Raw genomic sequence first — 21,233 nt, 5'->3', positions numbered from 1 at the left:
AACTGAATAACCTTTAAAGCATGATATTTAAGAGTGATATACTGTAAGACAGAAAGAAAGCCAACAGATCACAAAAACCCTTTAACAGGAAGAAATCTCTGGCAGAACCAGATAATTAATATACTACTTTGCATTTTACTCTCCTCTGCAGTTTTGCTTTTCCTTTGGTCAAGACATTTTTGAGAGAGCTACATGTAAGTGAGGCTTTTTAGATTCAGTAATGTTCAGCTTCCCTGACAATGGCTGCAGTTTGCTGTGCATGAGTTAATCTTCTGACAATCTAGGTAAAAGTCTGCGTTATTAGGTTGGGGAATGGCACAAGAGACCAAGACACCAAAACATTGCACAACAAATAACAATTTAAATTGTGAATAAACTGGCATTGTTAAACCTGTGTCCTTAATCGCTGATAACAAGTCAACCATAGTCATTTTATGAGCTAATATAATATATTTCTTGCATGCAGCCCCTTTAAATACACTTCCGACTGATTGGAAAGTTGATAATGTGGAAACATGTACTCGCAGTTAACATGTTTGTTTTAATTGAACACATTAGAGTCACAGTATTCTGAGAATAATTAGCAATTAAACACAGGTCATCCATCACATAGTGCTCGTGTTAATATGCACGTTTGCTATCATGCACTTGTTTTTTTTGTTTACAGAAACATGGTGCACAGACTTCAAGTTAAGACGAGGTGTCAGGTTCACAGCAGCAGAGGCTTATTTATAGCTGAAGATCCACCCTAACATCACATGAACACACACACTCTCACTCTCTCCCCCTGTATATTCACACTCATGACCTGTAGCTCTCCCTTCAAACACACCATAATTCATGCATTATTACCACCTGTTCCCCATCTACTATCCTTCAAAGAAATCATAAATGAACTTGCATGTTATATTTCAATTAAGTGTAGTCCATTAAAGATCAAAAATGTTTTTTTTTTATCTGAAACTGCTGGATATACAGTATATTAGTATCTTTCCTCAGTATCTTTTAAATCTCTACTGCAAATCTTTCAGTTTAAATGTTAAACTTTGCAGTTTTTTTAATGTTTTGCTTGAAAATGACTGAATCAATGAATTGACTGTCAAAAGATAATTTAAGTTTTAAGACTTCATTTCAGTAAAATGCAGGATGGCACTTCACGGTTAAGTCTTGAAAATACAGTTACATCTTCAAAGTATTATACACCGTCCTTTGTCTTTAGCTGGCTCAGTTGATAAGGCAGCTGAATCATCTCCTTGTTTTTCTGCACAAACCTCTGTTTCAGCTGATTCTGATGACTTAATATTTACTTCCTCTGATTCAGTCACTTGTATAGCTGTCTCACTTCTCTCCTCTGTTTCAGTGTCTGTACACACAGCCGCAGACGGTTGAATGTGTCTGAATGTCATTGCATTGCTTTCTTGTACATTTTCACTTTGTAGGGCCTCAGATTCCTCTGACAAGTACATTGTCTTCTCTCCATCTCCATCTGCTTCATCAGCAGTCTCCCCAGGTGATGCAGTCTCTTTCTCCTCCTGCCTTTGCTCTTTTCCACCAGCCTCTTCTGTTTCCTGTGTTATCATGTCAACGGGAGTCAGGGGTGTTAGGTCCAGACTTGTCTTAGGGGAAGTCGTTGCCTTTTTTCTGGGAGGGGCAACAGGCTTTTGCAATTCCAAATCTTGTTTCCAGAGTCTCTGATTTGAGTGGCTGCTGATTCCTTCCTCATCCACAATTGTTGGAAAATCATATGCACATCCCCAGTCTAATTCCTCTGAAAGAAAATCAGAGCTTGAGGAGCTTAGTGGATCTACCGGTACTTTATCGACCTTTACTTCTTTTATGGAGACACTTTTGTTTGTCTTAGCTTTACTCTTAACTTGTACGTCATCGTCTTCTACTGATCGAGAGAGCGGCTCCATATCACATGGAGAAGAATTTGCACTGGACCTGAAGAAGTCAGTGATTTCATCCTCATAGTTAGGCAAGTCACCCTTTTCAGGCTTGGTCAGAAAATTAAAATCATACAAGTCTTGAGACAGTGACCGAGGACCTTCATCCGGGTCTTTATCAGTTGGTTCTGCCTGCACTGCAGGAGTCTCATCTATGAGGGCATATTTCTCCAAATATCCCCTGGCCTCCCGGTCTGAATGCCTGCTGTGGAAGGACTTCTCAGAGGTCAAACTTTCTCTGTCCTCTTCTTTTTGTCGACTGCCAATTGCTTCTTCGTACAGGTCTGTGTAAAGAAAGGCCATGGCTTTCGGTTCCTCCAGCAAAATTTGGTCGATAATTTTTGGAGGACCTTCAGGTAGAAAAATGGGGGTCAGAATGTCCTCTTGGCTCCCAAATAAAGTAGAACCGCTTGGTTTTGGAGGGAGTCTCAAGGGCACACCTTGGGCCTGTCCACCTTTGGCCTCGCTGTCTAGACTCTTCATGAGGTAGTTGTCTGTGCCACAATAGAAAACCTCATCTAGAAGCTCGCTGGTGATTTCCCCTAGACTGACCGTATCTGACCAGTCATTATCCTCAGCTGTGTTCCTGGTGTCTATAGACTGCACTTGTTTCTTAGAGTCCTGGCTCATGGTGGTATTCTCAGCCTCTGGTCTCACTTGTCCCTCCATTATCACAGCAGGACTTCCTGGAGCCTGGGCGTCAATCAGTGTAAAAGGCTCAAAGTAGTCCACATTTCCAGAAGCTCCTCCACCTTGTCTTCTGGCCACTGGAGCCCCTGGTGGATCCATTATATGTGCACCTATGGGATGTGGCAGCTCTATCTGTTCAGCTCTTGCTCCATCTGACATCAGAGATTTTAAGATCAGTAGCTCATTTTCATTGGTCTCCTCACTTGCTTTAGTAACAGGACTCTGCTCCAGGTAAGATAAATTGTCCACCATTTCTTTGCTCTCCTCTTCATCCACAGTGGCCAGTTTAGGTGGAACAACAATGTTGAGGATTTCAGAGCCTTCAGACACTAAGCTAAATAGCCATTGATCTTTATCTATTGGAGGCTCAGTTGGTTCCTCATCAGATCCTTCTTTGGCTTTTACATTTGGCTCTGAGAACTCCACTAATTCTGGCCGCCCCGAAATGTTGTCAGAGCTTTCTCCAAGGTCATCTTGTGGTGTCTTCTGACTGCTTACTCTCTCTTTAGTTTTCTTCCGTCTTGAAATCAGCTCCTCATCCATGACAAAGATGATCTTTCCAGCTGGAACAGACCCAGGCCGTCCTGCAACTGAAGAGCTGGCATCTGCCATTGGGTGTCCAGCTTCTGATGCCCACGGTGTGCTGCAGCGACTGGGGGTCGTCTCCCATGCAATACCACTGTCCTCGCCTTGCATAGTTACCATGGAGAAGGAGGAGTCCATCATCAGGCACTGCATCTTAGGTTGGACATTGTCATCATGGACAGCCTCACGTAAACTGAAGACAGTAACACACAGACAATGTGGCAATGAGATGACATTCATCATTCACTTCATCGTGTTTGGGATTGGGCCTCATTGGGCCTTCTTTTACTCTTATCCAATATATTTTACATGTAGTTTTACTAATTTGTGTGTCCAGTGACTGATTCACCGAACTCTGGATGGTGTTCATTTCTGAGGTTTTGGTGAGAGATTTTGTCATTTGCATTTCTCACCCATCATATTATTGTAGAAGGCTGCCTATTTTGCTCTCAGTTTATATTGTCATTAAGGATCCTGTTTTTACACACTGGCTGCTTGTAAAAAATCAGAACTCTTTCTTTGTTTTTCTGGGTCATAAGTTCAGTGCTTGTTACGTGCATATGTGGCCAAATGCTCAGAGAACAATGTGGCTTCAAGCTTCAAAAGGATTAAATGTTTGTATTTTAGTATGATTGGGTTATTTTCTTCAGACCTCATTCTTCACAACTTTGTTTGTTTCACTTTTGCAATAAAGTCTTTCTGCATGACAACTACATAAAATAAAACACTCTCTATAATCAGAAAGTTTGCAGCTCTTTTTTGTAAACAGTTCTTTATAATCTTCATAGATTATATTGACTGCATAAGAAGTATTAAGTGTTCTTAATAAATTGGCAACTGAATGTATACAGACATCCAACTGGACACAGTGGCAGTGGCGCTGATGCAATTTCCTCCATGAACTGACATTTGATATATGAATGCTTTAAAGTCCTTTCACATTAACTCATGTGGGAACGACGGTACAATGTGCGCGGCACAGAAAACTGTGACTTTTACCTGCAATCACACGTGAAAAATGAAGGGTTACCAATCGTCACCTGTTTTGAAGGTCCTCCACTTCATCACTGGCTCCAAGGTTTTTCTCAGTAATATCTTCCGGTGTCAACACCATCATCTCGGCGTCGACATCTGACCGTTCAAAGTCTTCTGTCACAGTATCCATTATTGTAATATCCTGATGAATTTGCTTTAACCTCTCAACACAACTCAGTGCTGCTCTGTCTATCACATTCTAAGTCAGAGTGCCTGAGTCCAGTTTTCATGCTCAGCCTAATCTTGAAATAGAAAACGAGTCCTCCAGTGTTTCATGTGAAGCATTTGCAACATGCGGGAAGGTTAATTTGTGATCTGTTCACACTCTCACCACCCTTTCATTTGGTATGTACAATAATGCAGGTTAATCTGTGTTAATAAACGGAAGCCAATGAATAATATGAACTGTTAAGAAAAGAAACAGCATGAGGTAAATGTCTCGTTCTAAATATAAATTTTGCTGCAAGTCCACGTGTACGTATATCCAGTGTCAAGAGTCTGTCAGCAAGCCTGTCATTGCAGAAAGTGGGTACACTTTGGTCTTTAGTTGTGTACATCTAATAAAACTAAACACAAATCCCATTTTACATCATTTGACAGTGAAGAAAATAAAATGAGTAACTATCAAACCGGGTCACACGATGGTGTATTGCTTAGCACTCTCGCCTTGCAGTGAGAAGACCCGGGTTCGAGCCCCGGTTGGAACAAGGGCCTTTCTGCATGGAGTTTGCATGTTCTCCCCGTGTGTGCGTGGGTTCTCTCCGGGTTCTCCGGCTTCCTCCCACAGTCCAAAAACATGCAATGTGGGGATTAGGTAAATTGGACACTGTAAATTGACCATAGGAGTGAGTGTGAGTGTGAATGGTTGTTTGTCTCTAGCTGTGTGTGGCCCTGCGATGGACTGGCGAACTGTCCAGGGTGTACCCCGCCTATCGCCCGATGTAGCTGAGATTGGCACAGCACCCCCCGCGACCCTCTGGTGGAGGTTAAAGTGGTAGATGATGACTGACTGACTATCAAACCAAACTTGAGCACGGTCACCTCTATTTCTACCACTGTTTTACCTCAATAACAAATACTTATTGGCGAATGTGCTTTCATTTCAAAATGTCTGTCATTTTTATGTAAAAAAAACCCCAAATTTTCTCGATTTTTGTCAGATGCCTCTATGAAAATGTCGGCCTGTTTAACACCTGTTTATATCTGTTGTATAGTGTGATGGGGGATGACATGGCAAATGAAAGACTAGAGGGGTTGGAACGGTCCCTTAGTGGGGCCCCTTTTAGTTCCCGGGACTACCAAAAGGTTAATCCGGCCATGTGTAATCAATTTCTTCTTCTGCACAGCGGATGTGTAAAAAAAAAAAAAACATGACTTCCAGTTACGTCAAAACTTCAGCCGGCAACGCGATGACGTCGCCGATGTAACGATCCCTCGGGGCGGCGGAGGACGAGGCTGATGAATGAGCTGAGAGGGGCTGACAGAAGGCAGACGGGCTCGGGAAAGATGACGTGAGGACGAACCGTCCGATGGAGCGTCAGCATCCTCTCCAGACTCTGACTACATCGTCTGAATCCCCCAATTTACGCGACGTGACAAGTGGAAAAAAAGAGAAGTGAATAAGACCAGGGACCGGCGTAGATTTTTTGCGGGCAATGATCTGTTGAAGGATGTGATGTCAGGATCATGCACTGATGCGTTTCTCTGCATTTTCTCCAGAAGCGAGGGAGACGAAGCCCTGTCATGAAAGATGTCCGCTTTAAAGGACTTGTTTTGCGCCTGTAAAACTCGCTAATCTTGGACGGCCTTGGTCGAGGTGGAGGATTTGATGGCAGAGCGGACCCCGAGGAAGAAGGAGCCAGGGACTATCACTGGGATTTACGAACTGTCGCTTTATTGAGCTCGAAGGGTGAATGGGTTTTCACGGCTCGGGATAAGCATCTCTCCTCTGACGGGTGTTTTTTATCCGGTCACATTTCACAGCTCACATCAGCACCAGCAGCAGCAGCAGCGGGATAGCAACCAATGGATAAAGTCAAAGCAGTTTTTTTTTTTGGACATTTTAACTTTGTTTTTGTACAGGTTAACTTCACGCATTGGTGCTTAATTTCACTGCCCGCCCTGTCAGTCAGAGTTTAGGTCGTTAATCCTCGCTTGGCCATAACCGAGGAGTTGTATTTAGCAAGCTAACGGTAGCAACCACTGCCACAGAGCTGCGGTGCGTTCACGGTTATCATGTCTGCACGTTTGCACGGGTGAAACGAAGCTAACTCCCCAAAATGAACCCAAGGGCATAAACAACAACATCAACAAGTCATGTCGGACTGAAAACAGCACTGTGGCTCCACCGGCCGTGAAGTCACAACAGCAACCAGAGCGGCTTATTACCAGTGGTGGCAGAGAGGGGATCAAAAAGCTGCAGTTAGCCTCCAGCCTGTTCACACCGCCCTCCACAGACCACCGACAGGAGCATTTTCAACTCACTTTTTAGCCACGAAACCAGCAAAAATGGGGTACGTAAGTGGCAATGGAGAAAAATGTAATGCTTTATTTTTCCACTCAACACGCCAGGGTGTGACTGTTGTTTGTTTTTGTGTGTTTGAGCTGCACTTTGAAAAAAGTAGGGCTCCAAAAACTAGCCTCCTCCTGCTAACAGCGTTCCTCCTGTTTTCCCTGTCAACCTGGAAGCACGTGAATAACACGCACTCAAGTGTCTGTCCCTAACAAACTGACCAAGACAACACTGGAGTAGTGACAGCAGAAGTTGTAATGTCCACTCACAGCCACCATACACTGACCTGTTAGATGACACAAGCCAGAAGTCAGTTGTTGTCACAGACAGGTTCAAGGTAATGATAACCCAGTCACTGTGAGCTCAAATGTTTATTTGTTGAACAGAAAAAACAAGATGTTTCTGTTTCAACAATTAGATAATTAGATTAGTCCAACCAGAAGAAAGGATTTGTGAGTATTAAATAGTATTTATGTGACATTTAGTGCATTAGAGCTGATTTTTTTTCAACACATTTCAGCATGGCACCAACGCTTCTTGTTCTTGCAACACTGTCAACTCTGCAGCAAGTGTGAAAAATGCCTGTTGTGACAGGCAGCATGAGCTTTCAGTTCATTTTATGTCCACTCATAAGCCTCCATACACTTTAAGATAACATTTTAAAGGATAAAAGGCAATAGATTAGTCTTTAATATAGTTAATGTTACAGGCCAGTGCAGAGGTTTGAGATATATATGTATGTGTATATATATATATATATGTATTTTATATATAAATTAAGCAGCAACTAGTTGGATAATGAAGTAGGGAAAAATCCTATCATAAGAGAGTATTTATGATGGCTTGACACTGATATCGATATTACAACCTTGAATATTGACTGATATTGATATCACCTACTAAGTGGTTAACAATGCATTTGTGCTCACATTACCACTTGGCCATAAACAGCCACTTCCGAAAACAAATGTGTCGTGAATATATTCTGTTCCCATAAAAAATAAATAGCATTTCCTATTTTAAAAGGAAAGATAGCAAAAGACTGAATGATAATTGTTGGTTGTAGCTGTAGTCATATATCATATATGAATAACATTTGTTTCTAGAAGGAGACCGACAACAGGTCAAAGCAGTACTGTAAAAAAATGCTGCCACTAAGTGATAAACCTCTGTAAAATCAGCGTCACGACCATAATGATCTCTGCTGCACTTGGTGTGTGTAATGCATGTGGCTGAACCTGCAGATGTGGTGATTCTCCTGATCAAGAGCGACCTAGTTCTTATTCCAGATGAAAGCAGATGATGTAGCCTGTGATTGGTTTGTTGTCATATTGTGGTTGGAGGATGGGGTGGTGGTGGGCTGAACTGCTTACCTCCTCATGCAAAGCTCAACTGTAATACTCAAGGCCAATGGTTATAATCCAGTCTGCAATCAATTCCTCCGACACAGAAAGGGAACATGCCCCACTATGTTTCTGCTGTTACCCCTTAATTAGCCAGGCAGGCTTTGCTTTTGTGAGAGCTGCAGGAGCTTCTGTTCTGTTAAGGGTGTTAATGTTAGGCTTTTTTTTCCCCCCCTCTCTTTATTTCATGTTCAATTATTGTTAAATTGTGATGAAATTATGATACAAGAGGTGTGAGAGAACACTCCAGGCTCCTTTTATAACAGACGAGATTGAAAATCTGGGACTTTTTCCTCAGCCGATGGTGCGTGACTATGTCAGCTTGTGCCTCACTCTTTTCATAATATCTGAAATGTCTTTAAATTTCTGTTTTCTGTTATATACAAGTCTTAAAGAACTAATCTGAAAAGGACATATTGTATTGCATTCAGTGTTTTAGCCTAGATGCTTTGCACATAATCATATAAACACACTTTTTTTTTATCTGTCTGCCCCTGAAAGCTCTAAGTGCTCTGTGTGTGTATGTGTGAGTGGCATATGGGTGTTTCACGGTTTTTGCCTTGCCAAGCCTCCGCCGCCTCCCTCTGTGAGTGGGTTAACCGACAGGGACACCGGCATGGGATTGGGCGAGAGAGCATGTGGGAAGGACGGGGAGAGAGACAGAGTTGGAAGATGTTCATAGCTCATGACCAGACCTGAGTCACATGGGCTGTTTCCATGACAGCGCCGGCAGCAGCTAAGTTAGGACACAGGAAGTTTCTGGCTCATTGCTGTAGTCAGGATTTTCTAAATTCCCTGCTATTCATTATTTAAATATCAATTTTGCTCTGAGTGGTTTAAATATACAAAAAAATAATTTTATGTTGTACAATGCATCATTATGATGTACTTCACCTTTATTATACAAGCAGCTTTGGCCTTGGGGACCATTCAAGTATATAGACACAAACTTGTCGGACTCTTATGTTTCTGTATAGATCCAGGTTATTCTATTTACTGCAGCACATAGAACGCAACACACAGTCTCTTGATGCCATCCATGGTCGATGCTCTCCTTTTTTTTCTGGTTTCTGCCTCAGATTAATTGGAAGATATCAGTTCACTGTCAGCGAATTATGCCTAGAATTAAATTTATATGACGAACAGACATGATAAAAATAATCGAATCACACGAAACTCACAAATATAGTAGATACTCATGCACACCTCAGATTTATTTTCATCTTCTCTCCTTTCTTGGTATCTAAATACTCGCCCATGTACTGTACTGTACAAATATCCTGTTTACTGTATTTGACATGAATTATTTTCCGTGCACTTCCCTGCTGAGCTGTCAAGTGTATGTGTGTGAGCTGGTGTTAGTCCTACATACACACCCTCACGTTGCCGCCGACTCTCTGATTGAACTGTCACTCTTAAAATAACATCTGCAGAGTTTCCGTTCTGCTGATTTTAATTAACACGCTGAGATGTAATGACAGGTTCATCCCACAGAGAGCAACAGTCTGTGTGACCCAGAGAATAAGACTTTGGGACAATCTGGTCCCTGTCAAGCAACCAAATCTAATGTAGTTCCCCAGCTAGACAGACTTCAGTAAAGGAGGACAACAGTTTCTGTGACCTGATGCAGTGCTTGACATGAAGTTTCAAAGCAACCTTTGCACATTTTTTACTGTTTTTGTGTTCTTTTTGGTAATGATAAATATTTAAAGATGTATTGTAATTTATGGATTCTGTAAATAATCCATAGGTGCAGTTGTATGTTGGTATTTAACCTGGGGCTGGACAATGATATTGATAATATCTATATTGTGACATGAGACAAGTTATGTTCTTAGATTTTGAGATGACTTTTCCTGGTTTTAAAGGTTTTTGCATCGATTATCATCATATTTTTCACATTGAATACACTTAATATTATCAATACATATATATTGATTGAAAATACATGGAATCGACAGAATTTTATTCAATATTGCCCAGCGCTTGACATAAGTATTGGTTTGATTTAAATTGTGATACGTCGAAGGACATAAAAAGCATATCGTGATAAGATTTCTCCCAGATAGTCCTGCAAAACTAACTGCATTCATTTCAACCTCAGCTATGCTAATTAGCAAATCACGAGTTACATGATGAAACAGCTGTAATAGGCGTGTATTGCAGATTATTGTTCTTTTCAGCGTTGACTCATCTGCTGATTATTTTCCCTTTTTATTGTTAGTGGACACATTTTTCTGATATCTCAGAGCTTACAGTGATGCCATTGGAGTCCCCATGACTGATTGTGTCAGTTCTGAAGCTCTCAAAATATTAATATTTAATGGATGTTTGTACGAAAATAGCCTTTGCTTGCATACTGGATTTTTACCGGAAGATTGCAACGTAATTTGTGCATATCTCATAATGAAGGTAACTCAAATATCCCTTGGTAGTGGTTAGCACTCTTGCCCTTGCAGCAAGAAAACCAACAACTGTACAACTGAATTATTTTATTTTTCCCTTAAATATGTAGTTAAATACTTAATATCTGTCTTTATTTTGAGCTGTGTTCATGCATTAGTTCTGTGTTTCAAACTCTAAAGTAAAAATCTATCCAAACTTGTGGATTTTCATGTCCATTCAGACCACAGACCGATGCATAAAACTCATTTGAGTCTTCTAACCTTCCTGTATGTTGGCACATGTGCTTTTAGGTTACCTTCACTGCCTCACTTCACCCTCTCTGTGCACACACCTACACATGTATAACAAAAACATTACTTGTTACGTGCTGATTTTAAAATTAGCATATATGCCCTGTAGGTTTCCTGCTTTTAAAAAGGCATGATTTTATTTCCGCCGCCAACTCGAGGCAGTGGGTTTGAAGAAAGATGATCCAATCTTTCTCTCTCTTTTAAACCTTCTACAGCTATTCTTTTAAAACTACTTGTTGTATACTAAATAGCTAGTGGAGGTCTATTATGGGAATACAGAATATGAGTGATGCTAATTTAACCTATTGTTTACTTGCTGTTTATATAGATGGACATGGACATTTTTGCCGCTTGAGGTGCTAAGAGGATTTGACACAACACAAAGAATAATAGATGGTAGAAAAAGTGATGGTAAAGACTTTTTCTTCAAAGGTTGGATGATGGTTAATCACTTATAGTCCTAATATTGACTCTGGCTTGTTTTATTTATCTGAAAATGAAAGCTCACTTTAATACAGCATTATTATTGCACTGTGTGAACTGGATATGTTGATCTGCTCTCGTGTGCCACACAAGGGAAGGGGGATTTTGTGTGCTTGTACATTCAAACATCAACACACTTTTCTGTTATCTTCTTCTCCTCCAGTCACTGGTATTACAACAGCACAGCAGGGAAGTGAATTATGGATGTCCTGGGATGTGGGAAGCTGCTTTTTCTCTCACCTTCCTCCATAAAATACTCCACTTTTTCCTTCCCCAGGCAAGACAGCGTTTTGAGGTTGAGCTTTGAAGTTTAACACATTTGCTTTTTGTCTTGAAATTGTGCTGCTGCTGCTGCTGCTGCTGCTGCTGTCCACCACCTTTTATTGGTTCTATTAATTTCAGCATCCAGACTGGGTCATTGCAAAATGTTGTAGATACAGTCATGATGCTTTTCTCTTTCTCTTTTATATCTTTTATTATAATATGTGAACATATGGTTTAGTGCTTCTTTTCCCAGCTGACTCCGAATGAATTTGCTAATCCTGACACCACCCTGGTTGGATTGCTATTAAATGTTTGTGGATATATTTGCATATTTCTGGTTGAATTCTACTATAGAGGCATCTTTAATTAAGATTTAAGTTATCGTAAGCGTCGATGAATTGCTCACAGACACACTTTTAGCAATTAGACTCTGGCGGGGAAAGATTCTCAATTCTCTCAAGTGTTTGTTGTTGTTTCTTTGATCATGGCATCCTACTATAAATGAGTAGGTTAGAGCGAAACCAAGCAAAAGTACATGAAGGTGGCAGTGGCAGAATCTTGCTGATATCTGCAACTACTCGAGTTTGTGATATCGGACATCCCTAGAATTTAGCAGGTACTTTTGTGTGGGAGACGTACTGAAAAGCAACTCTGCAAACGGATCCGTGCTCTCAGTTTGTGTTTGTTAATGAAGTGTGAAAGCCGCTGCAGGCTGATGAACCGCGTGGAGTTCAGTGGTTTGTTGTGTCAGTCTGTCTTCACCTGTTGTCAACAGTAGTTAAAAGTGCTCTCTGCTCTCTGCACGTACATAACAGCCCGATGGTCAACTCGTGTTTTAGAAACATACAACAGTTGAAACCGATAAATGAGTGTGCATTAGTGTTTCTATGTGTGTTGAAAGTCATATAAAAGCAGAGGAAAGTACATAGAAATCTTTTAAGACAACAAAAAAGAAACTTTTACAAGTACAAAAATACTTACAGATAATATATTCACTTGAGCCCCAAGGCCTTTGCTGGAATGTCTGCAACAACAGTGATGACTCTCTCTCACACACAAACTTAACTTTCTATTGTTGCATCTAACCATTAAAAATGTCCTTACAGGCCACTGTTTTGGTTCCTTGCTGCATATATTTAAACCAGCTTGACCGCAGAATTGAAGTTTACAGCGTGACACTGATTTCTCCATCTTCCTCTCTCTCTCTCTCTGCAGAGAGCAGCCCATCTTCAGCACACGGGCCCACGTCTTCCAGATTGACCCCAACACCAAGAAAAATTGGGTCCCCACGAGTAAACATGCGGTCACGGTGTCCTACTTCTTCGACAGTACCAGGAATGTATATCGCATCATTAGCCTGGATGGATCTAAGGTTTGTTCTCGTCATTTCAGTGTCGTTTCCTCCCTTAAACAGCATACCATGTAAGAATATTCATTCATATTGTTTCTAATTCTGTCCTGTTACCGTATTCAGTTGTGGCTTTTCCAAGCCCTGGGATAATGAACATACCAATACCTCATGGGTCCTTGGAATCCTTAAAGGTTTATGAATTTGAATTAAAAGGCCCTTGAGAATTGCCATAAATAGACATCAGTCATTGAAAGTGCTTGAATTTTATGCAAGAAATAAGTTCAGGTAATAATTATGTTTGTTGCGACGCCACCTACTATTTCATGTGCCCTGCATTGTTTGATTTATGTAGACAAGGCCTACAAGCCTTCCCATCTTAACCTGTGTCAGCACATTCGGTCCTTGAATTTAAGGGAATTGGTCTTGTAAAGTCCTTGTATTTGGTGTCAAACAAGGTGTGGGAACCCTGGTCACAACTGTTTTTGGAACTTTGGTTTCGCCTCTTCAATAAGGTTCTTAAAAGCCTCCCAGTTTGTGCAACTTCCTCTTTTAGCAAATCTATTATAGTTCAGTATGTTAATTAACCAATCCACCACGAGAATGTCACATCTCATCAGTCTTGTATAAAGTACCTAAAAGGGAAACTTGAGTAAAAGTAAAAGTATCTTACCAGAAAATGACTTTGGTAGAAGTTGAAGTCACCTTTTTATAGTATTACTTAAGTAAAAGTTTTAAAGTATATATTTACTGTAATTAAATATCTTAAGTCATTTTCTGATATAAAATGTACTTCATTTTTTAGAAGTAAAAGTATAAAAAAAGTGAGGAGTAAGGATTGAGCCATGGTGGCTCAGTGGTAGGGCAAGTTGTGGGTTCAATTCCTGGCTCTGCTTGTTTATATGTGTCATTGAGTAATACACTTAACCCCATGTAGCAGCGATGTGTGAATGAGTGAAAACTGTAGCGTAAAGCAGCTCATCAAGACTAGACAAGCTCTATGTAAATACAGACCATAATACCAACTCTTCTTCTGATTTTATTTGGGAGTAACAAAGATAGTCAGAGGGAAAGTAGTGGAGTAAAAGTAAAAGTTGCTAGAAATATAAATAACAAGGAAAAGTACAGATGTACTTATGTAAATTAACTAGAGCTGCAAATAACGATTATTTTAATCGATGAATCTGTCAATTATTTTCTCGATTTATCGATTAATCGGTTGGTCCATAAAATATCAGAAAACCTTAAAAAAATGTTGATCTGTGTTCTTCAAACCTGGACATGATGATGTTCTCAAATGTCTTGTTTTGTCCACTAACCATAATGATTAACTTGTAATGATTTCTTTGTTATCCAGAGCAAAGAAATGAAGAAAATATTGACATTTAAGAAGCTTAAAATTGAAAAAAGCTTCAAACTAAACTAAAGTATTTGTGCTTTGTTACATTACAACACTGCATTTCATTTAAACTCGACTTAGAAACAGTGATATTCTCTCAATTGTTTCTCATAATGTCATGATTTAAAAAACAAACCAACCTAAATGTCTCTTTCTCATAATAAAAACTGCATTGCTGGCAAATGCTTGAACTCTATTATTGACCTGGTGATTGTCACAGCCCTAAATAAGAATCTCCACCGGATCCTCAACAACAACAACAACAATTAGAAACATTGGTTTTATAGTGTATATTGAGTATATCTATGATTTCTTCATTGAGCGTGTCTGACTTCTGGCCTCTTTGTGCGAAGGCAGTGAAGGGGCGGCCGGGCCTGTCATAGCTATGTGGCAGTGAGTATTTCAGTCTTGAGAGAGGTGCCGGGGTGGAGTTAGCACAGTTATGTAAGAGTGAGCCTCTCCTGTTGTTGAACACAGCAAGTTAGTCTTGCTGTGTTCAGCTGGAAATAGAGATTGGGTGGGCTGGTGTTGGAGGACGTAGACAGAGTCCTCTCTCCGCTGAGACACAGACGTCACACAGAGGCAAACCTCTCAGACTGTGTCGATTTCTCCATTCCAGACATGAACAGAAACGTGTTGTTTACACCTTTTCGTAAAGTGGCATCAGTGCATTCAGTGAAATGTGGAGCAGTGAAATAAAACACAAAAGAAGTCAACGTCTGTTGGGAAATTGGAAAAGTGAAAGATCAAAAAAGATGTTTCTAAACCAACAAACTTCTGTGCCACACTCTTCTCAAAGCTGAAAGTGTCTCTGGACTAAACTGTGCTCCACGGCTGTAATTCATTTAAATTCAATTTCATTTACAATTCAGACTTTCTTCAAGACTCTTGAGACGGCCCATTCTGTAACAGATACAAATAAATTGATAAATAATATATGAGATAGGTATAATATAGTGCATTATTCATTTAATCTCTCTCTCGTGTTTTCTGTTAGGGCTGGGTATTGACTAAATATGTTCATGGTATTGATATCTGGACTTGATTCCTGAACTATATATTAGGGATGCACCGATATGACTATTTCCGCCGATACCGATATCCGATATTAATATTGCTGCTATGGCCGATAACCGATATCTACCGATATCGATATATGTTTTAAAAAAAAGTTTATGAGATGATAAAAGTTTGTACAGAATGAAAATCACGCAAGCTGAATTTTTGAATGTCTTCCTTTATTTTCAAAACATGTTTTACCTCCAAATAACAAGGTCACATAAGACACAAGTAACCAACTACAAGTAAAGGTTTTTAGAAACCTTTACCACTTGTAGCAAGTGTGTAACTAAATGAAAGTACAGTTTAACTCCCTCAACTCACTAAACTCCTGTGAGAAAGTTTGGATCATAAATTACAAACATTAACATAAATAAAAATAATACCCTGCCAAAGTTACTGTAACCGAGATAAGGGCGTCTATACTGGGTACGTAAATAAAGTCAACAACCCTTCCTTCCGGCATCAACAACCGCGCCACTTCCCTTCACAATAAAACTACACAACAAATATGAGAAACAATACCTGACAAGCTCTACTAAGATGTTAAAATACTTTAACAAACTTGCCAGTATTCATGGCAACCAGATATTTATTCAATTGCAAAACATCGGAAAAGTAGCGCCGACTTGGCAGGTTGTTGCGGGGTTCACATGCGCTATCAACCGTCGGAACCCTCGGCTGGTCGTCAAGAGACAGTCGGGCGAACACCGTCTACGGCCTGGGCTTCTCGTCCGAGAGTCACCTGGTCAAGGTAAGGACATGAAGGGTGGTTCGTAATGATCACGTGACATACGCAGGTCGGCGCGCTTTGAGTTACTCTTGTTACTTCTTAGTTTGCAGATAAGTTTGCCGAGTTCAAGGAGGCGGCGCGGTTAGCAAAGGAAAAGTCTCAGGAGAAGATGGAACTCACCAGCACTCCCTCTCAGGTAAACAACGACACCATCAGCAATGAAGCTTATTTGTATTGAATTATTTAAGAAGGGTTTTATAGAAAATAAATAAAAATCATCTTAGATGTTATTTATTTAGATCAGATATGACACAAACGTAGAAACTCTTAATGTGAAATGTCTGCAGTGTTTCCAGGCAAAGCTAATCCTTTCCTACCGTAAACTGATCTGATGTCTAACGCTCATCTTGATCTTGATATAATACGTTTTACAAAGCAAACAACCTCCTTATCGTCAGAGTGGGCCTGTAAAAAGGAATGTGTTGTCAGTCAACAAACCTGGTAAAAAGAAGGTAAAAAGGAAATGGAAAGATTCATTTTCATGACTCTGGTCTGGTGACCCCCTTTTTTCCCCTTCAGTCTTCCCCACTCTTCCTTCTGGTGTCTCCCCCTGCAGCATTTGTCTTCTGTGGGACATTAATTATAGAAATGTTATCCTTTTGGTGTAATAAACCACTCTCATGCCGGGGTCAGACTCGTATATGGTCTGATCTGACAGACGTAGGGTGTTCGGGCCTAGTGAATGCAATCAAGGATCGATAAAGGATGGATCACGACCTCCAATCACATGAAACACAATCATACACATCGCTTCAGATGCTGTTGATTGTTTACAGTCAGTTAGGCCGACACCCCCTGAGAGAACCACAGCGTAGACTACGGTGATCACCTAACGTGACGTAGTGACCATCATATCAGACCAAAAGATCATGTAGTCTGACCTCGGCAGTAGTTTCTGGGTACCACTCTCTCATCAGCCTCTGATCCTAATGTGTGATGGACAAAATAACCTCATCTCTCCTTAAACCTCTTTCTCACCACCCTCCAGTTTGTGTCAACAAATGACATCACACAAGCTTGTTGATATTGAAATATTTTAATTTGCAAAACAGAGCACACGCCATCAAGGGAAAATAATAGAATGAATCTACAGACAGATAGCGAGGTTTTTTGAGAGCACACAATCATAAAACAATGAATAGCTCTACTTTATTTAAATTGGCATAAGTTAAAAACTGCCAACACGGCAACACTCGAAGCTCAGTAATCAATATTGTTTTATGCCCTTTTTTTCTTGATTCATACAAAAGTGTATCAGCATACCGTGCTGTGCTAAAGTCTGATTTGTTGTTGTAGAAATCACAAAAAGAAGCGTGAAGAAGCTTCTTCACATGAAAGTGTCGAGTGTTTTAGACTTGAACAACTTAAACTAAATGGAATGGAACCAAACTCCTGAATCTGTTTTCTGTGATGAGACCTGTGATAAGATTCACGACGGTCCTCACATACATACCTGGCGACCCTTCACTTGATCGTATCACTCAGGAGAGATGTTAATACTAAGTCTGAACAGGGTTTTAAAGGTTATCTAATGTAAACAGCCAGATTAGCAGTTTCTCCCAGTCTCTGTGCTAAGATAAATTGACTCGTGTGGCTCCATGTTGAACAGACAGACAGATGTGAGAACGACGAGTGTTTTCTCGTCTCGCTCTCAGTATGACTGTTGATGATGATGATGATGATGAGGACGATAATCATGTGTCAAACCCAGGAGTCAGCCCCGGGGGATCTGCTGTCACCTGTGTCCCCCGAGAGCATCAACGGCACAGACAGCGAGGCGGTCACGCCAGACACACCGCAGCACGCCGAAGCCAGAGCAGAGTCTTCCCAGAATGCACTGCCTTTCTCACACAGGTAAACCACAGGCGGGTGGGAACCTGAGGTCAGAGCGACGCAAGCGTGTGTTTCGGCTGTGTTTGTTCCTACATTCTGTTTTTAAATGAGAATGCGACCTCAGTGAACTGATCTGCGCTCAGATTAGCGCAGAGCATGTGTTCAGTCTGTATCTTATTAATGTGGTGTGTAAGAATTAGTGACATCTCATGGTGAGACTGCAGATTATCACAAATAATCCCTCCTAAATGTTGTACATTGGACCTTTAAAGTTGTTTGTAAAACATTTAATGCCGCAACTGCACATGTTTATTTAAATTGTAAAAACATTTCAAATCACATCTATCTTTTTAATCTCTTGAAATGCAAAACGGTGTAACGAGCAGCTTTATTCAGCAAATTCTTCATTGAATATTCTCAGATTATCAGATTAAAAAAGGACATAAATGTTAGTAATCTCACACAGCCTTTTTTTCTTTTCTTTTTTTTTCAGCTCACCCTGCATCAATAAGCACTGGGAGGCGGAGCTTGCAGCACTGAAGGGGAACAATGCCAAACTGACGGCAGCTCTGCTCGAGTCCACGGCCAACGTCAAACAGTGGAAGCAGCAGCTGGCAGCCTATCAGGAGGAGGCGGAGCGGCTACACAAGCGGGTAACGGACACATGAAATGTGCTCTCTCTTTCTTCTTCTTTTACATTTTTTTATAAAGAACCTAAAGAATAATCTTTGCTTTCCAGGTGACAGAGCTGGAGTGTGTGAGCGGTCAAACTACGGTCATCAAATCTCAAAAGACAGAACTTAACCAAACAATAGAAGAGCTGGAGTTTGCTTTGAAGGCCAAAGAGGAGGTTTGTTCACAATCACAATGTATATATGGTTATGTGACGCCAGGCTACACACGATCTAAACACTGCTATGTAGACATACAGAGAGTGGTGTATGGAACTCGACTGACAATGGTTTAAGTGTTTATATGTAGAAGTCATGCACAGTACAGTTTCAAACGTATACATCATCATATTTTGCTCTTGTCAGGAGTTGGAGAAGTTGGAGAGCGCTTTCCAGTCTCAAAAAGAGAAACTACAGGCAAGTCAAGGACTCTTAGTACAAATTTTGGGGCATGTAAAATTGGTGCTAATGGTGAGACACTAGGTGGAGTAGCTTATAATAAGATTCTGCATCAATAGATTTCCAGTTTTCTGGTACGTGCAGGCCACCGTAGTTGAGGGGAAGAGTGAGCGGAGTAGTCTCACCATTATATATCAATCATTCTTACACACTTAAAAATCAATACAATCACAATCTCTGAATCCAAATTGTAACAATTTCCATCAACCGTATCATTTAAATGTGGGAAAAACAAATAAATGTGTCCTCTGGTTTTGCTTCAGGAAGCAGAAACGAAGAGCCAGGTGCTGGAGGCCCAGCTGGGCGACCTGGAGCAGCGTCTGGAGAGCAGCCAGCAGGAGACGGAAGCCTTTCGCAAGAGTCTGCGCTCCCTGCTGGAGCTGCTGGACACCAAGATCTTCGAGCTGACCGAGCTGCGGGACACGCTGGCCAAGCTCATCGAGGGTAGCTAGAGAGACACACACACACACACACACTAACACAACCAGCCGCTCCAATGAAAGAGCTCCACCTGCATGTTGGCGCTCATTTCATCACCGACATGTAAAAAAAAAAAGAAAGAAAGAAATCCTCTCTTTTTCGTCTTCTTCTACTGTTTGATTTCCACATGTATACGATACGTGCGAGAGGGTATGTTTACACGTGTTATGCATTAACGGTACACACATTTTTGCTACAGCCACATTGTTTACAAACAGCCAAGTGACGAGAGCTTTGCTCGGGACTCGCCTTCCCTCCACCTCACTCTGGATCACACACAGAAACTCTGGATTCTTTATTTTTACCCTTTTTGAGCAGATGTCACGTTTTCTTGCTCCTTCCTATGTTTGGACTCTTTCAGCTTGGCTTTGGTGCAGTTTTGTAAACACCCGGAGCGGACCATTATTATGCCCCCCTCCCATCTTCTTCTTTGGTTTCTTTTTCATCAGCCAAATGAACACTTTTAAAGAGTCAGGTGAGAAGGACTCAAGCTTTTCTTATACCCTGAGATTCAATCGTTTTTAATTATTATTGTTATTATTATCATTATTATTGTTATTGTTGTTATTGTTATTATTATTTGAACTCTGGAGAATCAAATGTGTTGAAGAGAACAACTAGCAGTGTTCCTCCTGTGACTGAAATCCACTAAAGGACCACGAACCAAAAAAAAAAAAAAAAAGGGACGACGACGACAGAACGTCTTCTATTCTTCTACAAAATAAAAGCAATACAAAAAAAAGATAAGGGATCAGCATCAGAGGGTACACAACAACACTTTCAGGTAATTTTACTCCAATCTTGGGATTTTATTCAGTCGTCTTTCTTTCTATACAATCATAGTGCACTTGTAAAAATGGAGTTTGTGTGTGTGTGTGTGTGTGAATCAGAAGATCTGCTTTTCTTTCCCTTATCGTTTCTGTTGCTACTTGAAGTGCAATGATTGAATCCTTCTCTCCCTTTCTTAATTTATTACTAAAGTAACCGATGAAAGCTGTACAAAAAGCAAAGATCTTTATTTACATCTCGTAATCCTTCTTATCGTGTGGTACATGGGTGTCAAGGTACTTTGTTTTTGTTTGTTTTTTTTGAAAAAAAGGCAATATTTTTGAACTCTATTTATCAAAGGAAATGGAAAACACGGCAGGCGACCGGAAGTCGGATTTGCAAAGAAACCTTTTCTTCATTTTCTTTTGCCAAATGACGTTTTCCTGTACAGAATTTGTGCTGATGTTGCCTTTGGTACAGAGATGCATCGACGGTAGCTAACTTGCGATACCTTTTTTTTTGTGGGATTAACTATTGCCAAAAATTCAGCAATGTTCAGAGGGACGGAGCACGTACACCCGGAGAACACTATCTAAGGGCTTGATGTTGGTTCTGTTACATATGCGAGACTTGAGCAGTGACTTTATCACGTCGAAAAATATAGAATATTACAGCTTCAAATGGAGGAAGAAAAAAACATTGGAAATTCCCCATTTGAATAATACTTTTAAATGTTGATTATACTACATGATGAAAGACACAAATTGTAATTTTGAGTTTATAGTAAAAAGAAAAATGAAAATCAACTT

General features: G+C 40.5%; 1 protein-coding gene across 1 annotated transcript; it reads left to right on the top strand.

Moving 5' to 3' along the window:
* Positions 1-5,675: 5,675 nt before the first annotated feature.
* LOC122758633 (homer protein homolog 1-like) lies at positions 5,676-21,230 on the top strand. Its single transcript, XM_044012898.1, has 11 exons — positions 5,676-6,769; positions 12,830-12,986; positions 13,029-13,036; positions 16,114-16,174; positions 16,257-16,349; positions 16,612-16,665; positions 17,925-18,067; positions 18,540-18,699; positions 18,786-18,896; positions 19,084-19,152; positions 19,440-21,230. The coding sequence occupies exons 1-11, from the start codon at positions 6,765-6,767 to the stop codon at positions 19,626-19,628; spliced, it is 1,050 nt and encodes a 349-aa protein (XP_043868833.1). The 5' UTR covers positions 5,676-6,764; the 3' UTR covers positions 19,629-21,230.
* Positions 21,231-21,233: the final 3 nt, after the last annotated feature.

The sequence above is a fragment of the Solea senegalensis genome, linkage group LG21 (genome assembly GCF_019176455.1).
Source record: "Solea senegalensis isolate Sse05_10M linkage group LG21, IFAPA_SoseM_1, whole genome shotgun sequence".
NCBI classification, from domain to species: Eukaryota; Metazoa; Chordata; class Actinopteri; order Pleuronectiformes; family Soleidae; genus Solea; species Solea senegalensis.
This window is presented reverse-complemented; position numbering and strand designations above follow the sequence as displayed.

Excerpts from the sequence above, each read along its gene's own strand:
- LOC122758633 (XM_044012898.1), top strand. Across the intron at positions 16,175-16,256 it reads CCGAGAGTCACCTGGTCAAG|TTTGCAGATAAGTTTGCCGA; the intron begins GTAAGGACATGA and ends GTTACTTCTTAG. Across the intron at positions 18,700-18,785 it reads CGGAGCGGCTACACAAGCGG|GTGACAGAGCTGGAGTGTGT; the intron begins GTAACGGACACA and ends TTTGCTTTCCAG.